This window comes from Eucalyptus grandis, chromosome 1 (assembly GCF_016545825.1).
Source record: "Eucalyptus grandis isolate ANBG69807.140 chromosome 1, ASM1654582v1, whole genome shotgun sequence".
In the NCBI taxonomy this organism is placed as follows: domain Eukaryota; kingdom Viridiplantae; phylum Streptophyta; class Magnoliopsida; order Myrtales; family Myrtaceae; genus Eucalyptus; species Eucalyptus grandis.
The window spans coordinates 20,550,060-20,572,711 of NC_052612.1; the positions used below are offsets into that span (position 1 = coordinate 20,550,060).

The following is a 22,652-nucleotide window of genomic DNA, read 5'->3' on the forward strand; positions in this document are numbered from 1 at the left end:
TTAGTTTCCACTCCCTTTTCCTTTCCGGCGATAGAAGTGGGAAAAAAAGGTGAGAGAGAGAGAGAGAGAATCGACCGTTTCTTAATTGGGCCTCCTGCGATTGGTTCAATAGGGCGGCCCGCTATTTAGATTTCACAATGGCGACGCGCTTCTGAGGCGCGTGCAACTCACGCTCCCTTCTGTTTTTTCTATTCTTCTTTTTTTTTTCTTTGGTTGATTTTAAGAAAGTATTTTTCATAAAAGTGTCTAATTTAAGGTCTATTTGGTTCGGTTTTTGAGGATTGCATTTGCCAAAATATCGTTTGGTAAAATTTGCATATGTAAAAGACTTTTATTAAACTAAAAAATACAAAAAAAAATACATTTATATATATATATTTATTTTTTTTTTTATATGTATATTTTTTTTGAAGTCACGGACCGCCGGATGGCCGGATCTAGCAGCGTGATCTCGGCGACAGTCGCTTGGGTCACGGCAATGGTCGCTGGGGTTGGGTGACCCTTAGGCGGCGATCGCCGGCGTGCGCGACCCCTTGGTCGGCGTTCGTCAACCTCAAATCAGCTTCTTCTGGTGGTGTGCGGTGGTTTTGGAGAAGATGAACAGTATCAGGACTTACATTTCGAAGATGCAATTTCCCAAAATACCTCCGAAGCTGCATTGGACTAAAGGCCCTTAGAGCCACTTGGAGATGCAATTGTATTTGACCAAAGTCGCCAAAAAACGAACCAAACATCTTTGTATTTTGCCAAGGGACTTTAGAGTCCCAAAGGGCTTTCTAAATGCCCAACCAAACAGGGCCTTAGAGTGCCCTCAGGATACTTATTAAAAATCTATTTGATTTGAAGCAATTTCAATTTTTGGAGCATTTGATTCATTATATCACAAGAATGGTCAGTGCTTTTTTTTTTTTTCCAATTGAAATTACTTTTCATAGGATACTTGTAAACAAAATCCTTTATCGATAAGAAAATTGGAGCTTACCAAACTTTAATGTCACAATTTCCTCACTCCCAATAATCAACGTATGTGGTTTCATACATTGCTTAGAAGAGGCGTATCATGAGAAGACAACCATAAACTTATCATTTATCTTTTCTCCATTTAAAAAAAAATGCATAATCGTGTGTTGTTACTAGATCCCTTGACGTGAAAATTAATGTACACACTCATCGATTGATGGCGAAAATGTGTATTGGAGAGAATTTACTCGAGCAAACGTTTATGATCCATCCAATGTCGATCATGTATATATTTAATAATGTAGAGAATTGAATATATTCCTACTTTAAGAATATATAAATTTTGCATGATTTAGCTCAAGAATTGCATATTCTGTATTAGATTCGTTACCGAGTTTCCTTAGAGTACTAATCAAGGCAACTAAAAATAGTAATAGCATAAGTCGAGACATCAAGAATATCCAAAAAGAAAAAACATCTAAAAGTCACCCATATCACATAGAAAGTGTAATTTATAATGAGAGTTTCTATTTTTAAGATGTTGATAATACATTTTATAAAAAGGGTTCCTCTAATGAGTGCCATCAGGACACTTGTTATCCACATCTAATGAAAAAATAATTTAATTTCCAACATGTTGATTTTATATAACCCAAGAAAAAGCGATGCTTTGAAATGACAAAATTTCTTATATTTGGATGTTCAACAATTGTCTCCAAGCACTCACTATTAAATCTCGTTTTCTCTTTCGGTCTTATTAACGAGATCCCGGTACACCTGCTAAGTATGCTTAACAGGAAGATGATTCGATTTCTAAAGAGTGCATCACACATAATGCGAGAAAAAAAAAAGGTACCAAAAAGTGCAAATTCACTTGAAATGACTTATCTTTACAAATACCCACAGGACATTTTTTTATAAATTTTATTCCAAAATATAATTTATGGACCTCTCAATAAATGTTCCTGGAACAAACCTCTCGGCATTGTAATTTTACGCAGTCGAGGTTAGTTAATGGTGGCGATTCTCCATTAGTGGTGGGGGAGACCCGGGGGGGGGAAGTTGATGAATCCTCGGTGAACTCAGAACCTCAATATTAAATAATAAAAAAGGGCAATTAGAAGAATATAAAAAAAATTAGGAATTAATTGGAAAAATGCCAATTCCTGGAATTTTTGACTGAGATTTGGATCTGACCTGCGTTTCAACCGCTGCTCAAATCACACCCCCTGTCAGCCATTAACACATACAAATTACTCGAATAATAAAATACAAGATCAGAACGTTTTTTTCCCGGGATCGGTCGAACGGTTGGGATTTTTTTCTCCTTCGCCGCGATCCAACGGCGGAGGAAAAAAAGAGGGGGGCCCCCTTCGGATTATTGCGAAAACTGCAGCATGATTGATCATGTGGCGATGACAGGAACCAGAAATATCCAGTTCAGTCGAAGTGATTATTTTTAATTGATTATAATTATTATTAGAGAAACCCGGGATTAAAGATCTGGTCTTGAACCGTTGAAAGCAGTTTTAAAACGCTATAAAAATGGGGGAATCGGAGGCACCCTTCTTTAGCTCAGTCCTCCTTAAAGGCTCCCCACTGTCTCTCTCTGCATTTTCACGTTGTTGCTGTGCTGAGCTGAGCTGAGCTGAGTTGCGTGTATAAAAAAAAGGGCTTGAGTGGGAGGAGGGTCTGTGCGCGCTTTTCCTTCCCCTGAACTGCTGCGACGACCATTGAATTCCGACCTGAAACGCCCCAGATTTTCGCTGCTTTTGAGGGCGAGTACTTCTCAGAGCCCGCCGTCTTTGGGGGGGCTGCTTTTGGCGGAGGCGAATTGGGTGGCGCATTAATACGAAAGTCGGGAGCTTTCTTTCCCTCCCCTTCCCACCAGCGCCACCGAGGGCAGCAGATCCTTGCGTCCTTTTCCCACCCCCTCTCTCTGTCTTCAATTATTTCGACCATTTAAGCCCCTCCTCCGCCTCTGCTCTGCAGCAGCACTGCCCCTCCGTCTGCTCTTCGCTTTCCTTCTTTCTTCCTTCCTTTCTTCTTAAAGCCCCAGCGCAGGTCGAGGGAAGAGGGAGAAACAGAGTCATCAGTGAGTGAGTCGAGCGAGTGGCCCTTGGGAAACGCGGCAGACCCTTTTGCCCGCAGGTCAAGAAGGTGACGTTTCGGAGACGAGGTGAGGATTTTTGGATGGTTCTGGTTCGAAGAGATTGCGACGGGGGATGGGTTTCGGATCTTTGGGGGTTGGGGTCTTGGAAAAGCTGGGTTCTTTCAGTAGGCATTTTTCTTGGGTTTCGCTGTTTTTCTCTTTTGTTTTTTGGTCACTTGTCTGAACGAGCGTCCTCCTTTTTTTTTTTTTTTTATTTTTTTTTTTTTTTTATATATATGTGTATGTGTAATCATTTCTGCTGGAGACCTCATGCTCGTGCTCGTGCTCGCGCAGGACAGACAGAGACGTAGGAGCGTGCGAAACGAAGGAAATGTTGGGTCAGAAGCAAGCAGAATCGGAAGCCATCGTCGCCAACGCGACCGAGGCAGAGCTCAACCTCGCCAAGGACGGCCACGACAGGGCGCTGGAGGATGGCGGGGCGGACGAGAGCTCCTCCGCGTTCAGCGTCAAGAGCTTCCTCTGGCACGGCGGCTCCGCCTGGGACGCCTGGTTCAGCTGCGCCTCCAATCAAGTAAACATCAAAAATCGAGAACGCACCCCCCGTCTTTCGCTCGACTCGTTCTGACCCAGAATCTCATAGGCTTCCCCCCTCTTCTCGATTGGTTTCGTTTCAGGTGGCGCAAGTGCTGTTGACGCTGCCGTACTCGTTCTCGCAGCTGGGGATGACGTCGGGGATCATCTTCCAGATCTTCTACGGCCTCTTGGGAAGCTGGACCGCGTACCTCATCAGTGTCCTCTACATTGAGTACCGTACCAGGAAGGAGAAAGAGAACGTCAGCTTCAAGAACCACGTCATTCAGGTCCCCTCTTCTTCCTTCTCCTCCTCCTCTTCAACTTAGCCTCCATAGACGAAAAGAGACGAGATAATAATAAAGCGAATCGATCGATCGATTGCAGTGGTTCGAAGTGCTGGACGGGTTGCTCGGGCCGTACTGGAAAGCCGTGGGGCTCGCCTTCAACTGCACTTTCCTCCTCTTCGGTTCTGTCATTCAGCTCATCGCTTGCGCAAGGTACGCATCAAATCAGTAGACAGAAAATCACCCATGTCTCCATTTTTCACGAACGCGCGAGATCAATGCGCACGAGAGAAGGTTCTGTACTGATCATGATGCATTCGTGTTCGCCCGCAGCAACATATACTACATCAACGACCACCTGGACAAGCGGACCTGGACCTACATCTTCGGCGCCTGCTGCGCGACGACGGTGTTCATCCCCTCCTTCCACAACTACCGGATTTGGTCCTTCCTCGGCCTCGGCATGACCACCTACACCGCCTGGTACATGGCCATCGCCGCCCTCGTCCACGGCCAGGTAACACCCCGCCGGCCCCCGGATTCCTTCCTCGTTTTTACTCATGAGATCGAATCAAACACAACGACAAAAAGAGTTGCTAAAAGAGATTCCGTGGCGATTGAATCGATGGCAGGCGGAGGGGGTGACGCACACGGGGCCGAACAAGCTGGTGCTGTACTTCACCGGAGCCACCAACATCCTCTATACATTCGGCGGCCACGCCGTGACGGTGTACGCTCTTTCATTCCGCATTTTCCGCCGTTCTCGACCCTTTATTCTTCACGTTTTCTTGCATAGAAAATTAGTGGAATTTGACGTGTTTTTCTCGAACGATCGGATCGGATCCGATTCGAAGTTCAACAAAAGCGCAGCTTCCCAGCTTCCATTCGCTGCTTTTGCCGGCGAACTCGGAGTCCGAGACACTGGCCGAAATCATGCAAAAAAAAAACTGCGCCTTTTTCACACCCTTTTCTAAGCTGGAAAAAAGCAGAGAAATTTATAAAATCCTTTTTTTCTCGCCTGTAAAAGACTACAGCGAAAAAGCGTTTTCCATGTTCAGTCCTCTCGTACTTCCTCGTGTCCTTAGGCTACAAGGCTTCAACTAGTCTAATTTTTGTTTTTTGAACAATTCAACTAGCCTAATTGAACATAACAAAAAACGCAGGAAAATATGTTATATATTCAAATTTATGTAGCGTTTCCATTTTTAGAAAAAATGGTAGTATTTTTTCTTTTTAGTTTTGGGTGAAATCTTCCTGTGTTTTTTTTTTTTTTTTTTTTTTTTTTAAGTTTTTTTCTTTCTTTCTTTTGATCAGGAGATCATGCATGCAATGTGGAAGCCCCAAAAGTTTAAGTACATCTACTTGATGGCCACGCTGTATGTCTTCACCCTGACGCTCCCGTCGGCCGCCGCCGTGTACTGGGCCTTCGGCGACGAGCTCCTCAATCACTCCAACGCCTTCTCCCTCCTCCCCAAGAATGGATTCCGTGATGCTGCCGTCATCTTGATGCTCATTCATCAGGTATCGTGTTGCCGCCGACCACCTCCTTTTTTTTCCGGCCATCGTTAAGGCAATTATGTACTATTGTCTCTATATGTTACAAGATACACACCAAAAGGGTCATTTTTATGGTTACTATTTCTCATTATAGAGAAGTCAATGTCATTGAATTCATCCGTTTGAGATCATGACATGTCACCTAAAATGCACAGATATCTGAGGTGTATTTCCGTAGACTGAGTGATTGCGAACTACTAATCAAGTTTTAAGTGCCGAAAGTGCGTCATAGTCTCATGATTCGTGATTGATTGTTCGGTCTCGGTCATCTCACGTCCTGTGAAAAAAAATAAAATTGCAATTCGCAGTTCATAACGTTCGGGTTCGCGTGCACGCCGCTGTACTTCGTGTGGGAGAAGGTGATCGGGATGCACGACACGAAGAGCATGTGCATGAGGGCGCTGGCAAGGCTGCCGGTGGTGATCCCCATCTGGTTCTTGGCCATCATCTTCCCCTTCTTTGGCCCCATCAACTCCGCCGTTGGCGCCCTCCTCGTCAGCTTCACGGTCTACATCATCCCCTCCCTCGCCCACATGCTGACCTACCGAAAGGCCTCCGCCCGTCAGGTACACTCTAATTCTAAATTACCCCGATCAACCGACCGTTACCGTTGGAAGTGAAATTTCCATGTGTTTGTCATTAATTTATGTTCCGTACGATGTGTTAGCTTCATGTGAACTAAAGAAAAATTAGTGTTGGAGGGTTAATGTTGGAGTGAGTGAAATTACATCAGAGAGAGAGAGAGAGAGGGAGGGAGGGCATTTAAGAGATTAGATTTGGCAAGATCTTGGCCAGATGAGAAGACATGGATGGGCATGTCCCTTTCGATTAGTTATATGGAGCAATTGGACTGTTGTACTATGTCTCGCGTGAGCTGTCTGAGTTGACCCAATGTCTCATCTCATGTGAGAAAACCCTAGCAGAATCAACCATAATTGTTAAATAGTCAAATAAATTTTCACCCATACTTTGGACTTTAGAAATTCCCCCTTTCAATGATTAGCATCAAGAGCGGCTGGTGGCATCCTAAGTGAAGCAAAGGATCCAAACTTTGACTAAATTTTAAGATCTTTGATATTGATTCGTCTTCTCGATTGATTGATTTGCAGAATGCCGCGGAGAAGCCGCCGTCGTTCTTACCAAGCTGGACGGCCATGTACGTGATCAACGCCTTCGTGGTGGGATGGGTCTTGGTTGTGGGCTTTGGGTTCGGCGGCTGGGCCAGCATGACCAACTTCGTCAGGCAAGTCGACACGTTCGGTCTCTTCGCCAAGTGCTACCAATGCAAGCCGCCGCCGCCGCCTGCCACCGCTGCGCCACACCATTGAGCCACGGCTCTCGGCTTTGCCGTCATGCATCAAGCCCCCGATTTTCCGCCATTTTCAAGACAACCAAATCTTTCCTATTTTGTCCAAGTAGATCATGTAACATATACATGGGGATAGTGGGCACTGGGCAATGATTCCCCTTCCCCTCCATGTGATGTGTGCTGGAATTTCCTTCTTTTGCCCCCCCCCCCTGCAATTTTTTTTTTTGCTTTATAGTTTTTATTTTCCCCCTTTTCGTTAGAAAATTTAGTTGGTGATACTAATATATAGTGTGTGAAGATTCCCTTGCTATTAAAGCATAGGCTATAAAATCAATATATGTAATGCCTAGCTTGAGCTTTTTTCTTTAAAAATTCCAATTCCAATTCCAATTTCGATTTCGATTTCAGTTTTTAATATTCCCTTCTTGCTTTTTGATAGGATACCGTAAAGATACGTTTGGTCGTCCTCTAGTTGTAGTTGGCACAATGTCATTATTACAAGCATGTTCCCACAATTTCTGCCAATTTTTTCTTTTAAATTAGAGTATGGGTCTGCTAATTATTTAATTATTATTTGATAAAATGATGCTAAAAGGGTGTATGCGGACATGTTTCCTTTGGTCCTCTCTCTCTCTCTCTCTATCTTTTTTGACCTGCATCCACTCACATGGGTCACACGTGGGTCAGCTCTGTCACGTGCCACCCTTTGCTCCTCAATATTCTCTGTCTATCTCTCACCTTAATTTCACATGTGAACCTACATGGAGCGACTGACCTATCTCTGACTTTGATTGGGCCATAAATTTTCATGATTTGATTTGGGATTTATCCTTTAATAATAATTAATCTCTGGATTAAAATAGGCTTTTTTTCCACTGACCAATGGCTAAAAAAGTTCATGCTTGAGTGCAACCCAAATTTGCAGATGTCAGTCTGCTGTTGCTTGATGAGGGGGAAAAGGGCTTGAATGTCCTCATTAGGAGTGCCTACTGACAGGTTAGATTTTAACTTTGATAAGAATTTCTAGAGAACAGAGAAGTAAATATTGGTTGATACACCAAGTACTTTACTCCAAGTTGGTGGTCAGTGAACTTTAATTTCTCTCTCACATGACCAGAGACCGAAATCAGGCTTAGTTGAAAGAAGGCTACAAGAAAAGAGAAAATAAATATGGATGAATCAAATAAAAGAATTTACGCATAGCACTCACTGAAGAATCACACTCTTAGTAGTCCATAGATGAGAAGGGGCTAGGGCAAGTTTGGACCTGATTTCCACAATCACGAATGCTTTAATGTTGTCTGACCGACATATACAATGTCGAATTCAGATTCCATTATCCCATGTAAACGATCTATTGTTAGCCATGTCGAGAAGGTGGGCTTAATTCGTTAGAGAAAAAATAATCTAAGATAACACCTATTGCACTATTAATTACGCACGCTCTCGCACTACTGTATATATTATTATTATGTCCGACCTATTTAGATGTTTTAGATCGTATAGTAGTCAAACAAATAGAAGAGGAAGTAGTTTCGATTACCATATACTTTTAGGTTTTTTTAATGGATTTATAATCGGTAATCAAATCAAATGAATAAATATATTAACTCAGAGACCTAAAGAAAAGAGGTAGGAGAATTATGAACTTGTGAGAGGAAAATCTTCTCATTTACATTCATGGGACTTGGTCAAGTGCAAGCAATATGAAAAGCAAATCAGAAGCAATGTAGTTAGGCCATAAAAGTAATTATTCTCATTTTTATTATATTTACAGCTAATAATCCATTTATAATAATCAAGGGGATCATATGGCTGGGGTACTTTTTCCCATGTAATATACTTAAGAATCAAGGGACCCCATAATGTGGGAAATATTAGGAAAAATAAAATAAAATTGCATTTTAAGGGGAAAGTCTTAGATCTATAGGCTCAAAAGAACATGCAAATGCATGTGGAAACTTCAAATTTCTATTTTTATAATTTATAAAAAATTGGGAAGTGACGTGTGGGCCGTTGATTCTCTGATCAATCATTAATCATGTTCAAGTTGTTCCTTTACCCGTAATCATTGGGGGGTGGGGAAGAGATTATAATCCCCAAGTCAAAGATGACTTTTGATTTGCCATGTGAAATGGTGTCCGAGGATGGTGGTGTCGTTAACGTTATCTGGTCTCTCTCATTGGAACGGTAACTTCCAGCTTTTGAAAAAATTAAATATATAAATAAATAAATCGAAATCTGACTAATGCCAAAAATGTTAAAAGAAAAATTAGTGGTCAACAGAAGTAAGTACGTACCAATGTGATTTGATGATTATCGAGAGGGAGGAGATGACGTGTCAAAGCAAGTGTCCCGATGTTGCAATAGACATGTCAGACCGGTGAATCAAATCAGATCAAATATGATTTGACCCAAATAAATCTATTTACAGGTAATGTGAAAATAATAATATAGCCAACACGATCCATATCTAAATCATACCTGACCTGACTCATGTTATCAAAACACTTCCATATTCTACTTAATTTATGAAAATCCATACCCAAACTAAGATGAGAGTATAGAGTGATTGAGCATGAGATTGAGTGTGAACGAGAGAGAATGAAAAAAGAGTTATAAAGATGAGTTGGATTTCAATAAATTGTAAGCCCCTTTAACACCTATATTATTTTTAAACTCATTTATAATTCATTCACTGAATATAACTAACCAATCTAATAACTCAGCCCATTACATATAAGTTAAGAAGTTTGACAGCTCTAGTTGCGAGGATTGCCACATCATCATAAGTGTTGTAACACCATATATGCCATGTCATTATAGTATGTCACGTCATTGTAACTTTAAGTTGTTGCCATGTCGTTGTGGTCGACATAATTCACCGTGTGTCATTATGGTTAGTTAATACGTCATTGACAATGACCGTTACTTTAATCTGCCATGCATTAGGGTTATATCCCAATAAAAACACTTCACATTACCATTCCTTTCATAGTTAAAAAATTCGCGCGTGCGCTCATGTACCCATAGAGTCACCCCATTGCGCGAATGATGGTATTATAATTTATAAGGCTATCAAAGTATGGATTTAAGACGAATAATTAGAAACAAAAGCAGCATACATACGTTTAGAAGATCGAATAATCGATGAATCATACGATTAATCGAAGGGCTGGAGTGCCGAAAAGGCGTAGCAGGTGACCAAGCCCCACAACTTTAAGAGATCTATATAAATGCAAAAATATCTGTGGGACATCCGAATCTCTCATGTCAAGAACGAAATCTGAAAAGTATCAAATAAATTGGTGATTTATTCTATCCTTTCATTTGCTTTTCCGTACTGAATATTGGTGTTTGCACCAGAAATGTCCATTTTTTTTAGTTATTATCATGTATGATAACGTGAAGGAACCGACAAAAGTATAGTCAACAATCTCGACTACAACCGATAAGATAATGGAGTTGAAGAAACCATCAACATAACCGTGATATTTCATAGCGATGAAAAGAATTAGAAAATGTGGAGAATAAGCTATCTGGATATTTTTGGTCCTATGAGGAGGAAGGCAGTTTAACGGGTATAGAAAGCTCCATTGTCTCTCTTGGCATTATCTTAGTGGCCGAATGGTTGTGAAATAGATGCATTATAGCATTCTTATATGGACAAGTGACGACAAATGATTGCTGATTTTTGGACCAGAGTTCGTCGATGAGTGTGTTGACTTAGGAGCAAGATGATTGATTCAAAATAAGGACTGTATCAAGGCTTAGGCATGTATGGACCCATTAGGGGAGATTGTGGAGAACAATTACAATGGGAAACAAACATGGAGAGATCGAGGTGCTATTTTGATGGACAACTACTTTTAAGATAAGAATCGACAACTAGGAATATGGGACCATAGTTTTCATAGATGTGGAATTACAGTTACAATTACGAAGGAACTACTCCTAGACGATTATGATAGAAGGTCCATAAATACCAAATTCTTATCAACTGAAGAGGGCCCCGATAAGTCAATCAAAAAATATATATTTTAATGATCTTTACTATCATGCACTTTATTTTTCCCTAATTGTAGCTTTCCGATTTGCGTCGTCGATTAACTTTCAATGTGTATCTCTATCATGATGCTTCGTTGTCGATTAAATTCTAGCATGCATATCCATCATGGGTATTGCGTCATTGATGAAATTTCAGCATTACATCTTTATACATTGTCAAGCTTTGTTGTTGATTAAATTCTGGCACAATTCATGTACGTGTGTTGCTGTGGAAGTGATTGTATTTTCAAGTTTTGTCGTTCATTGAATTCTGGCACATTTTGTACGTACAATTTGGTTCAAAGTTCGAAATAAAGGTTTGCAATTATTTCTTGTCAGCCTGGATATTTACTATCCAGAATTGCCACAAAACCCATCTCCTCTCATCAAAAGCTGAAAGACATTTGGGGAAGGATATTTTGCCATCGATTAAATTCCGGTGAAACAATCGGCTTTTTGTTTTTCTATAATCACCTACGTAGATAGAAAAGCACATATTTTTCTTTTATTGATAGAATGATCTTACTCAGTTGCTTGTTTACTCTAATGCCCATGAATTGGCAGGTGAATCGTTCCAATATATATTTTTTTTAAAAAACAGTTTTTTCGTATGCGCTTGAAATGAATTTGGATGATAGCTAGCAAAATATTATGGATATAAATTTCAAAGCCTAGGATATGTTCTTCATAAAATCAGAAGATTTTTGTTAGGTAATCGCCCTGAGATATCGAAATTTAATCCTTAATTCTATATATTGAGATTAAGATGAGATCGGTGTGTTTTGGTTATGTGAGAAATGGACATTAATTTAAAACTGGGCTTTATATAGAACACATGGATGGATACTGAAAAATATGTTTGTGATATAGGTCCATGTGTATTGTGGGCTTAAATATACTTAAGATAGTCCCGAAATTCACTGGGCTTGATCCAACTAATTATGATGTTGATTAAGTATCATGCAATCCCCAAAATCTGACTGCAACATTAATAACATACCTCCGAGTCTCATCGAATATCTCTGTGAATTTGGTAAAATGACTTAAAAAGTAGATTTCGTTTTCGGGTCACTGAATTTTGATTTCAATCGCCCAACGAACCAAATTTCATCCCTTTTTTGGAACGATGCGTCCGGAATCCGGCCGATTTTCCTGCAAGGGAAGGACGGGAGCTACATGCGGGCACGCCGTCTCGATGCCGCGTCACTGCCCCTCGGCTTCACATATGCAATTCGCCACAAATATGGTCGGATTCTAGTCGAAGTGCATCAACTAAAAAAAAGAATGATTGAAATGCTAGTTAGGTTACCTAATTGTTAAGTTCATATCGAGATATAACGATCACGAGCCAAATTTACGCCATTTTGATTTGATTTGTGTTTTTTGGGTTGTCCCTATATTTTACTTTCGAATTCAGACCACCCTCATCAGGGCGCACCGACTTCTCACCAACTCTACGAAATGCACAAAATTCATATCAATCGGTCCGGCCAAGTCCCAGCACTAAATGCACCTTGCATTTACAAAGACTATTGAAGGAAAGAAAAGCATGTTGAACACCAAACCATTGTTATTAGAACACACAGGGTGAAAACATTGGAAAGGATCCAAGGTAAAACATGACACTCAAAACAAAGGCCATCAATCCCACGCCCAAAAGGGAGACGAGTGATCCGAGGAAGATTTGCCTCGCGGGTTACCGGATCTCTCTCGCTCTCTCTATACGGGGGAAAGAGTGGCAGGCCTTGGCTTCACCAGCCTGCCGATGGACAGCGCAGTGATGAGCACCAGGAGGAGCAGGCCGACGAAGGATGAGATTATGGCGCCGGCGCCGTGGTCGCAGAAGGTCCCGAACTTGTCGCAGATCTTGTTCCACCTCGCGTGGGAGTTCCCCTTCTTCCCCAGCTCCGCCATGAACGTCGCCGCGCCATCCCCTCCGGACGCTAGAGCCACCGTCATCTGCTCCACAGCCACGGTTTTCCCTTGTTACACAATGGTTATACGACGCGATATGCTCTCGAAGTATAGTCTCTCGTCTCAGATAAACATGAATTGTACGTGGGTGTGAAATGAAACGAACGTGTTGATAATAAGAATGGTCAGACATGATCATGCATACCATGTCGAGAACGGCGATCATCGCGAGACGCAGTCCCTTGTAGTCGAACTTGTGTCCCCAGATTTCGACGACTACCATGAGCAAGTTGTGCAGGCTGGCCATTCCATTCGCAATCACAAAGAACCTGCAACGCATATCTCAATCCGTCGTGAGAAAGTTATCGCGTGAAGGTAGTCTAATAGCCTGAGCTGATCACATAGAGAAACGAAGTGTTCTACGTTTCGTCTGTTGCAAAATCTGTAGATCACTCTGGTGTTTGCTTACGTCGATATTGATAATCAGTCTCGTTGGCTCCTACCTCTTTGCATAAAAAAAGTGTTTTCAATGTGAATGGCATGACTTACACAAACGCAGGGGTGTCCTGGAACTTGGCAGTGAGGGTGGCGTTTATAGGCGTGCTCCCGATGGTCGCAACGACGATCGTCTTGGTCTCCTTGTTGAGCGCCATCACAATCGTCGCTGCCGCCGTCGCAAAGAAGGCAACCAGCCTCAGCACCAGCAGGACCTGGTTGCTCGGCGCCTTGGATACCAGCGTGGAGTCGTGCACGGCCTCGGGCTTCGCTCCATTGTCGAGAGCCATGGATGCAACAGAGAGGATTAGATAGAGAGAAAGAGAGGTGTCAATGCCTGATATGGGAGAGATGGCGAAGTGTTTATATAGGATAGGAGATCACTCAAGATCTTTTGTGTTTGTGTCCATAAAGCTAGAGCAATAGAGCCAAAGCGGTCTGCGTTCAATGGTAGTCTAACCATTTCCAACTTTCCTTTCTCTGAATTGTTGATGGCAGTTGAGAAATAATAACTCATGCTAAAATTCCCCTAGACATCTTTGTGCAAGTCCATCACGTTTTCCATTATACGGGATATGTTGCAGTCCATAGGAACACATGCAGCCAAGAACAGGAAAACCCATCCCGTACATGTTCTGTCCAACCGCTCGGGACCAACATCGATGGGTTTAGTCAACTCGTTGGATTTGAATTTCATGCATCGAGGCCCGTGTAATCTAGCATTCGCTTCAACAAGATCACCAGATTCTGTGCTTGGCGAATGGTAGCTCTCTTGACAGGTTTCGACTCTGGTACATTAGAATCACGTTTGTAAGGACAAGAGAGCCAAGACCGCAGGTCGGGATCGACTTGTAGCGTAACATCTAGCTGACGTGGAAGTAAAACTTCAAATTCATTAGCCAGCGCCTTCGAAGCACTCGGTAATTAAGGAGAAATCACCATTTTCTAGTCATTAAGCCCTAGCGAATCACGTAATCAGTGTTCTGAAAACTAAGAGTTCGAGAGCTAGTGCTTTCATTCACTCTACATGTGTATATTGCTGCCCAACAGATATCCATGGAACTAATGAATGTGCTTGAAGTACACATATAAAATGCTATTATCCACATCATATACAAACCAACATCCATCTCCATATTCAACTGATAAAAGTAGATAACCTTTTTTGTCCAAGCTCATGTAGGAATATCAAGACTTTTATTCACTCTACAAGTACCATAGGGCCAAACAAATGAAGACGAAGTTTTACAAGATCCTCAATACAGCGACAGGAATCTGAATGTACTGGGGACTCCAGTACTGATGTGAATGTCTTTCTCACAAGGTATGCACAACCAATCTCCATATCCATATTCAACTGTTGGCAATAGATCACCTTTTCTCTGTTGTGACGCCGACGACGACATTAGTCACCTGAGACATCCAGATTGGCCATTCATTTCGTTTCATCAAGAGGAATTCATGCACCAAGAGTACCAAAATGAGGTCTGTGAAATAAGCGGAGATTTGCGGAATTACCAGTTTGCCACTCTCGTCAACGGACATGGGGTTTTCAACCACTACAGTTTGAGTAGATTGGGGCATTGACTGGTTGAACCACAAAGAAAATGGGAAAAAGTCACATCAAAAGATCGAAGCTCAATACGGTGCAACTGCAAGATCATGCGATAATTTAACCAGAAAGGAAATGGATGAAAAACCATACCGTTGAAGTAGACGGTGTTGTCCCTGACGGTGGTCCATCGATTCTTTGTGGTGGAACAGAAACCCTTGGATTGCCCGCCTGCAAAAATATATAAAGTGTCAGGGGGCGCATATTAGGAGAATCAATTGTTTAAACCCTCAAAATGCTCAAAATGACATTTCCCCATAGAGAAGCTTCAATAGCCCACGGACAAATAGTTTGATCAATGACAAAACAACAAAATTTAGGCTCCCATTATTAATAAGGAAAACCCCATGCAATTGGTTCCACGAAAAAGTGAAGTCAAGAACTCCAAAAGCCAGAATTCACAGTATAAAGTGAAAACTAACATGAGAATAGAGGCCATAAACTACTACAGGAAAACTGATGATACTTACACCAACGTTAGTAATAAATTGACAGATCGCACACTTCACAGATGGAGCTCCAGATGGATACATCAGCATCGTCCGACAGTTTCCGCAATTTACATGAGCATATTGATTGGAAGCTTTTTCAGAGTCACCAAGACAAAAGAAACAATGTAAGTTGTTGAGCAAGAGACAAACTGAGGAAACAGCATCAAAGGAAATAAGTGCAATCAGGTCACACAACCAGGATAACAAGACGATCAATAGAAACCAAAGCTTTAAAAGTATTTTTAGGGGACAAACCAGCACATTACAACAATGGGGTCTTTGAATAGAAACTTTATTATTACAGGAAACAAATATTGCACACTGCTGACAATAGAAAATAAAAGCCAAGTATCATCACCCAGGAACTTTTCTTTTTGGTTGTACAAACATCTAACCATTGCCCATTTCAACCTTGTCCACCTACCTTGATAGCTTTCTCATATATCTTGATAATAAAAATAACCGCACTACTTTTGATAGACCCTAATAATAAAATATGACTGGAGAAGATGATCCACTCTGAGCAGCAGCCTTTATAGTATTCCTCGCAAAACTCTGCAAATACCATTTATGACTCCAGGAAAAATGAAAGACCAATAAAGGGAGATAAGGTTGAACACAGGTGAGGCCAAGTGCATAAAACCATGTATTATTGTATAATCATCTGTAAACCACAAGTTCACCAAGCTCTAGCATATCTATCATAGCTTCCAGTCGCATAACATACTCAAACACTCCACGGGACTTCCAGAATGTACTCCAAAATGACCAACTATAAGCATGGAGATTCCAAGTCATTTAACTGTGTCATACATGTCAAATTTGATATTTCACAGCTACCATGATATCTGTGCTAACTATCTCGAGAAGCAAGATGGATATACAGAAACAAACAAATATCTGGACAAACTCATAGAGACTTAAATGATACTTAAGTTGTCAGGGAACAAACTTATTCAATAACAACAGGTCTCGCTACTCTCCCTTCTTTACCTCTGACCTTCCGCATGGAACATAGGTTGCAGAGATAAATATATCAAACAGCACAAGGACAAAAGAGATCAACACATATAATGACATCAAGAGGGAGTGCAAAGATTAGAATTCTTGACCTAAAACTCTGATACCATGCCTAAGTTGTCAGGGAACAAGCCCATAATGAATATCAAGCATTTATCTTAACAAGACTGAAAACAGGGATAGAGTCTAGTCCACTTTTCTAAATAGCCTATCTAATGTGAACTGGATGGAACAGGGTCTGATCTCAAGCTGTAAAGGGTCAACCTGTTAAAGCCATCAATTTTTAAAAGACATACCCATGGCAATAGGAAAAAGAAAACCCAACTGAAATCCACTAGAAAGTTTATAGAAGCAGGAGCAGTGCAAAAAGCTACATGTATGGAGTCATGCAGATGGACATGGCCAACAGTCTTGAAAAGAGAGGGAGGACAACATTAAAAATGTGAGGGAATTAGAGGCGGAAGAGATCTACAGGGTTCATAAGGGCATATTTGGCAAAAACTATTTTTTGTTCCCTGGAACAATTATTTCTGTTCTTTTATTCCAAGGAATGAAAAAATAATAGAAACATGTTTGGTAAAATTTTTGTTCCCACAAATAGATTTGGAACAGAAACAAGAAGTTATAGATTTTGTATAGAAATAAGAAGTAGAAAAAGGTAACTTGTTCCTAGGAACAATTTTTCTTCTCTCTTCTTTTCTCTTCTCGTTGCTTCTCTTTTCTCTTCTTCTCTTTCCTTTCCTTCTTCCTTTTGCCCACTCGCTGGCCCCGGCCATGGTTGGCGACCAGCCGACGAGGGCTGGCAACTTTGTCAGAATGTCGCCAGGGCAAGGCCGGCGAGGCCAAGCATCGTGGTGGCCAAGTGAGCCTCCAGTGAGCTCGCCAGCCACAGCGGTGGCCGGCGACCGGCCACAAAGGAGGAAGAAGGAGAGAAAAGAAAAAGAAAAAAGGGAAAAAGGGAAAATATAATAAAAATATTTAAAAATTATAAAAAAAAAAAAAAAAACAAAATTATACAGTTCTACCAAATGCATTTTTATCCCGGGAATATAAATTTTGTGCAGTTACCAAGTGCATTCTTATACTCGGAAATTGTTTCCGAGAACAGAAACAGAAAATACCATTTCTGATAAAAAATTATTCCCGAAAACAGAATCGTTATCAAACGCACCCTAACTAACCACTCCTCTTACTATAAGACGCTTACCTAGCCAACACTTTGATCTGGCTCTACACAACTTTTTCTTGATCAGCCTAGGAAGGAGTGTTCAATCAATGGTTAAATGGAGGAATTGTTTTATTGGGAGAGAGCAGGAATCTCAATTCCTTCAGAATGGGGATTCAAGATTCAAAGCACCCCTACCAAATTAAATAGGTGTTGGACCAGAATCAAAATTCCCTCCTAGGTCTGATTCTTTTCAGGAACCATGGCCTTAGATTACCCGAATAATCCATGCCATGGACACCACAATGAAGCTGATAGTGTCTATCAAATGAAATAAAAAACAATATTGTGTGAGGCTAAAAAAACCCCTGATCTTACTTCTAAATTCTAATAGATCAATGTATGATGCCAAAGAAGTATTTTTCTCCTTATACCTCACTTATAATCTCAAGATCTTAATAAATTCCTCTTTCATCCACAGAATTATGCCATTTCAAAAACCCAAATCAACAACCATACAGAGACAATTCTGGTCGGTTCTGCTTGTCTATGTCAGGTTTGGACAATGAACCAATGAGAACTCAACAGTAAAATAAAGTTAGCATCCCCCAAATTTCTAAAATATAGATATAAAGATGGAGTCTCCCTAAAATGTTACTGCTACTAGTCCAATTTCAGTACTATGAAGCTTGTTTTTCATCATCTTGCTAAATGTATATACTACATAAAAATGGTTTATAGATTGTCGGGGGGAAAAAAAATAGACAAGCTCAGCACCTAAGCATGTGGCAGACATGGGGAATAAAGAACCCTACAAATTTTAAGCTTGTAAAAATGTTAAAACCACTCTCATTTTCATCTTGCAAAACATTGATAGAATGTAAAAATGGTTTATCTAGTGACAAAGATAATACGCTAGCTCAGCACCTACGCATGTGACAGGCATGGGGAGTAAAGAGCCCCACAATGAGCAAAGCCCACATTCCAAATGTTGCAAAGATTCTAAAGCACACATAAAGAGACTGAAATGATTTTGAGCATATCTCAACAAGAGACAACCATTAGACTCTTTCATGAGATCTCAAAAATCCCGAGCAGTTTACCAGAATCTTTCTTCATATTTCCTACTCTTTCTTCAACCACTACAAAATCTTGTGCCACAACGAAGAAAATATTTTTCACGGCTGCTCCTTTCCACCAAAATAAAACAAAAGTTATCCACTCCAACAAGAAAAGGTTGAAGAAGTAAAGTCAATCATAATCCAGATATCAGAGCCAAAATTAGATATTGTTCCTCAACCTCTTCTAGCAATATACTTAGAAAAAGACCAAGTAATGCGTAATGCAATGCTCAATAATCCTAAGTGAACTCTGACATACAAAAGGCCACTCAAAAGCCAACATTTTATCATCTCAAAATTAATCATGGAGAATGAGATCGGTATTTGACACGTAATGTGGCTAAGGAGCTAATATAAGCTTCTACTCCAAACCAACATCACACTTAGCTTCATTGTTGAAACTTAGGGAAATTGAACTTTTCAGCATTGCAGACAATGATTTGAAGAAAGGAAATTTCAACAAAAGCACTAGAGGTAGTTAATTATTGTTTAATGAAAAATTACCAGGTGTAACTGGTGCAAGGTTGACAGTGTGACAGCAGGAGCATCTCACACTGGTTGCCCCACGGGTGTACATAAGCAGTGTCCTGCAACCTCCACATATAAGCTGGGCCATATCTGCACCTACATATGCTGTGTGCAAATAGAGTCAGCCAAACACAACCACATACAGAATCCGATGAGATCCTATAGAGACTAGAGAGTTAAACATTATAAAGGCATTTTCATACGCACATTAACACAAGTCATGGGACAAATGAGAGCATCACTACACCAATTATTTAGGTTCTATATGCAACCAAGCAAAAAATAAAAGTTCAGTTTCAGTTGCAGAAAGTGTTATTCAAGAACTCACAAATGATGTCCCATAAAAATTAAGATCCAAACTCATGGTCCATTATATCTAGTATGTCTGTCAAACCACCAAGAGCTCTGGCTTTTACTCGATACCATAAGTGATGAAGTAAAAAGGAAGGCAAGGGTGGACTACTACAATCTTTGAAAGTGTAGTAGACTGAAAAGGAAAAACACATATTGGGAGGTTGAAAAAGGTTGCAGAAATTACAAAGGTAAAATAGAATAACATTGGAGAAGGATGTTGCAGACCACTCACAAGGAGATAGGTCGTGCTTATGAAAAAAAAAAACATAGGTATGTGCTGATGTAATCAATACTAATTAAATCATCAAAGGAGTAAGCTGGAGGTGATATAGATCACAAGAGTTACCAGGAGAAGGAACAGAGGTTATTGTGTTACATAATGCACAGCAAACATTTGTAGCCCCTCTTGGATAAAGAAGAATGCTTCGACAGCCATTACAGACAAGTTGACTCTGCATAGCTGCAAAGTTGAGGATCCAGGATTGCACATAAGTAAACATTAGAAGCTTCTAAACAATTTCAAGATGCATCGATGTGATTTTATGACAAAAACTGCATTGCCACCAACGTTTTAGATCAGGATATCAACATGGAATGGGAATGGCCCCTAACTTCCCAAACTTTTACACTTTATGCATAACAATAGAAATGAACTTCATGCGCACATATATGAAAACATCATAATTCATACTCGTATGTGGTTTTGTACTACTTGGCCTAGTAAAGAGAAGAACTACAAAAAAAAAAGCAAAACCTTCTCATGCGACATTAGTTTCCTAAGTCAAAAGGCCAAGTTTCTTTCACACTTAACATCAACAACCACAACCATCCGACTAAACCAGACACTGTCCTAAGGTGATGATCCTGAGGTACAGATAATAATGGGGTAAAAAACGCATTTTGGCCAGAAAAAGGACTGAAATATGTCCATCTTGCATCAACAGAGCAATTCACAAAATAGTCATTTGGTTTGTTTCAATAAGCGACGAAGAAATTAAACACTCTTGGAACGAGCAGCTAAAAACCGGCAGCAAAAACAAGTATAATGTGAATCCCAATGCAGCAAATTTCATGTCATATGCTCGGCTATACTCATAGTCCCATATCTTCGTGAGCTAGTTCATCCAGGAATCAGATCAGACTCGACCAATTCAAAAGACAATTTTTGTTAACGTTTCCTACTATGCCAGGCTTTCCCCAGCAAAACCCACAACCAATTGGCCCTCCCCTTATCATTGGACCACAAGCAGCGGCCCAACAGAGGCCGTATCGCCCGCCGCCTTCCTCCGCAACCTCTATTGGCCGTGATGGCGGCAAGATCCAAACTCACGCCCACAGCGGCTGATGCAGGCCGCTGCAGCCGCCATCGCGATCCCCTCCACGCCTCCGAAGCATGACTATGAACCCGAATTCCGAAACCTCGCGCGCGAGGAACCCCGGCGGCCTTCTCCAGAAACGACCCATCATCCAAAAATCAAACGACCCATCATCCTTTCACAAGCGAAAATTATCAAAATCCACGCAATCCCCATTTCCCAATGACAACCCAAAGACCCTTCGACTCGCGTTCGACAATTGCAACCGACGAATCAGGCCGAACGTCTCCGGCTTACCTATCGATAACAATTCGCGTCGCCTCGAGCCTCAGCGAACCAGCCTCCGAATCGAAGGGTCGAGGGTGCTCCGGACGCGGGCGGCGTCGGAGGTGCCGGAGAGGGGCGCCGGAGACGGCGGCTGCCGGCGGCGGGGCGCGGCGGCTGGGTTCTGAATTCCCTGGGGGGACGCTCGCTTGGCCCGATCGCGCCTGTGCCGTTCGCCTTGCGCGTTTTGGTTTTCGTCGCTTGATTAGATTGTTATTTGTTGATGCTTTGTTGTTGTTGTTGGACTTGGACAAAGGAGGAGGTTTTTATTTTTATTATTATTTTGTTTTTGCAAATGATGGGTTCGAGAATTTTTTGTGGGCTTTTTAATGGGCCTGGCCTGGTGGTGTTGGGCCAACACATCGGTTGGGTTCTGGTTTTGGGCTTACTAGCTTTTCCAAGGTCGGACTCGCCCTGGCTCTCGATCGAGCTCGGTTGGAGCTACTCAAGCGTCTTTGTTGAGTTCGAGCTCGCCAATACTCAACTCGAGAGATTGACGAGCGTAATCTGAAGAAGAAAAAATTAGACGCATAAATTCTTCATATTATATAGTTTGACCACACAAGTACAATTTCAAGAAAAATTATTCAAGCTTATTGGGCTTCGGTTTCGTAATAAATTATCGCTATCAAGTGAAGTTGAGATTAAGGATGAGTATGGTTTAGGCGGGCACTTCCCATTCTAGAACTGGAAACTGCCCACTAATGACCAATTCCGAAAAATTGAAATTGGGAATTGCCCATTGATTTCATAAATCCATTCGAGAATCAGACTACCAACCTGGTTCGGTTCCTAGTTGGGTCCATTGAATCGGTCCCATGGAAGTGCACTATTCGGCATGGCATTGTTTGATTTGATGCAAAACTAAAGTATCTATAGCTAATTTGATTTGGAAAACGTAAGAAAGTATGAGTAATTACATTCCACGTCATTAATACAAAAGAAAGTTTACATGAGTGGCATTAACACCATGGATTTTTTTAGATAATGAATAGTTATAATCCTCAAATCAAACGTAGTAAGATCACTTGTATAAAATTTCATGTTTACACTAGTGAGATATATTTTCTTATTCAAAGTTGAATTGGACCGATTGTGTCACATCCATAATTTAGTGGACTAAACTTAAAGTGACTAAGGTGCCTCCATCCTAGTCAAAGAAACAACCATTAAAATGTTCTTGGCCCCGTTCTTGGCACCATCTCTACATATCTCCTGAAGAGCTCATCCATCACCACCAAAATGCCTCCATCAAAGTGAAACTCTATCACCACCCGCACCATCTTCACTATTTTTCTGCTTGTGAGACGCAAGTAAGACTATAGGGTAAATGACAAATGCAAGGTAGTTCATGCCTAGAACTGGAAACCGGATTGGTACTCATCGGTTTCAATTTAAACTGAGAACTAGACTAGTTCCCATAAGAAACGCCTATTTTGGGCTGATCCGATCTAGTCTTGGGTAGTCCC

General features: G+C 41.2%; 3 protein-coding genes across 5 annotated transcripts; 1 reads left to right on the forward strand and 2 right to left on the reverse strand.

Moving 5' to 3' along the window:
• Window positions 1-2,524: 2,524 nt before the first annotated feature.
• Window positions 2,525-7,189, forward strand: LOC104420700 (auxin transporter-like protein 4). Of its 2 annotated transcripts, none has more exons than XM_010032519.3 (9): window positions 2,525-3,139; window positions 3,407-3,644; window positions 3,748-3,933; window positions 4,031-4,143; window positions 4,264-4,447; window positions 4,563-4,660; window positions 5,244-5,451; window positions 5,796-6,053; window positions 6,597-7,189. In XM_010032519.3, the coding sequence occupies exons 2-9, from the start codon at window positions 3,444-3,446 to the stop codon at window positions 6,813-6,815; spliced, it is 1,467 nt and encodes a 488-aa protein (XP_010030821.2). In that variant the 5' UTR covers window positions 2,525-3,139; window positions 3,407-3,443; the 3' UTR covers window positions 6,816-7,189. The 2 variants fall into 2 exon arrangements, with proteins under 2 accessions (XP_010030821.2, XP_010030875.2); XM_010032573.3 differs by having other exon boundaries at window positions 3,412-3,644.
• Window positions 7,190-12,314: 5,125 nt separating this feature from the next.
• On the reverse strand, window positions 12,315-13,601 carry LOC104420600 (CASP-like protein 1B2). The gene is made up of 3 exons (XM_010032438.3): window positions 13,307-13,601; window positions 12,963-13,086; window positions 12,315-12,802 (listed from the first exon to the last, which is right to left on the reverse strand). Exons 1-3 carry the CDS (start codon window positions 13,540-13,542, stop codon window positions 12,563-12,565), a joined length of 600 nt encoding a protein of 199 aa, XP_010030740.1. The 5' UTR covers window positions 13,543-13,601; the 3' UTR covers window positions 12,315-12,562.
• A 704-nt stretch (window positions 13,602-14,305) lies between these two features.
• On the reverse strand, window positions 14,306-21,411 carry LOC104420493 (protein LSD1). Of its 2 annotated transcripts, none has more exons than XM_039310663.1 (7): window positions 21,157-21,411; window positions 19,890-20,003; window positions 19,166-19,279; window positions 15,335-15,447; window positions 14,958-15,035; window positions 14,771-14,839; window positions 14,306-14,665 (listed from the first exon to the last, which is right to left on the reverse strand). In XM_039310663.1, the coding sequence occupies exons 2-7, from the start codon at window positions 19,999-20,001 to the stop codon at window positions 14,624-14,626; spliced, it is 528 nt and encodes a 175-aa protein (XP_039166597.1). In that variant the 5' UTR covers window positions 20,002-20,003; window positions 21,157-21,411; the 3' UTR covers window positions 14,306-14,623. The 2 variants fall into 2 exon arrangements, with proteins under 2 accessions (XP_039166597.1, XP_010030655.1); XM_010032353.3 differs by having other exon boundaries at window positions 19,166-19,294; window positions 21,157-21,408.
• Between the last annotated feature and the right edge of the window lie 1,241 nt (window positions 21,412-22,652).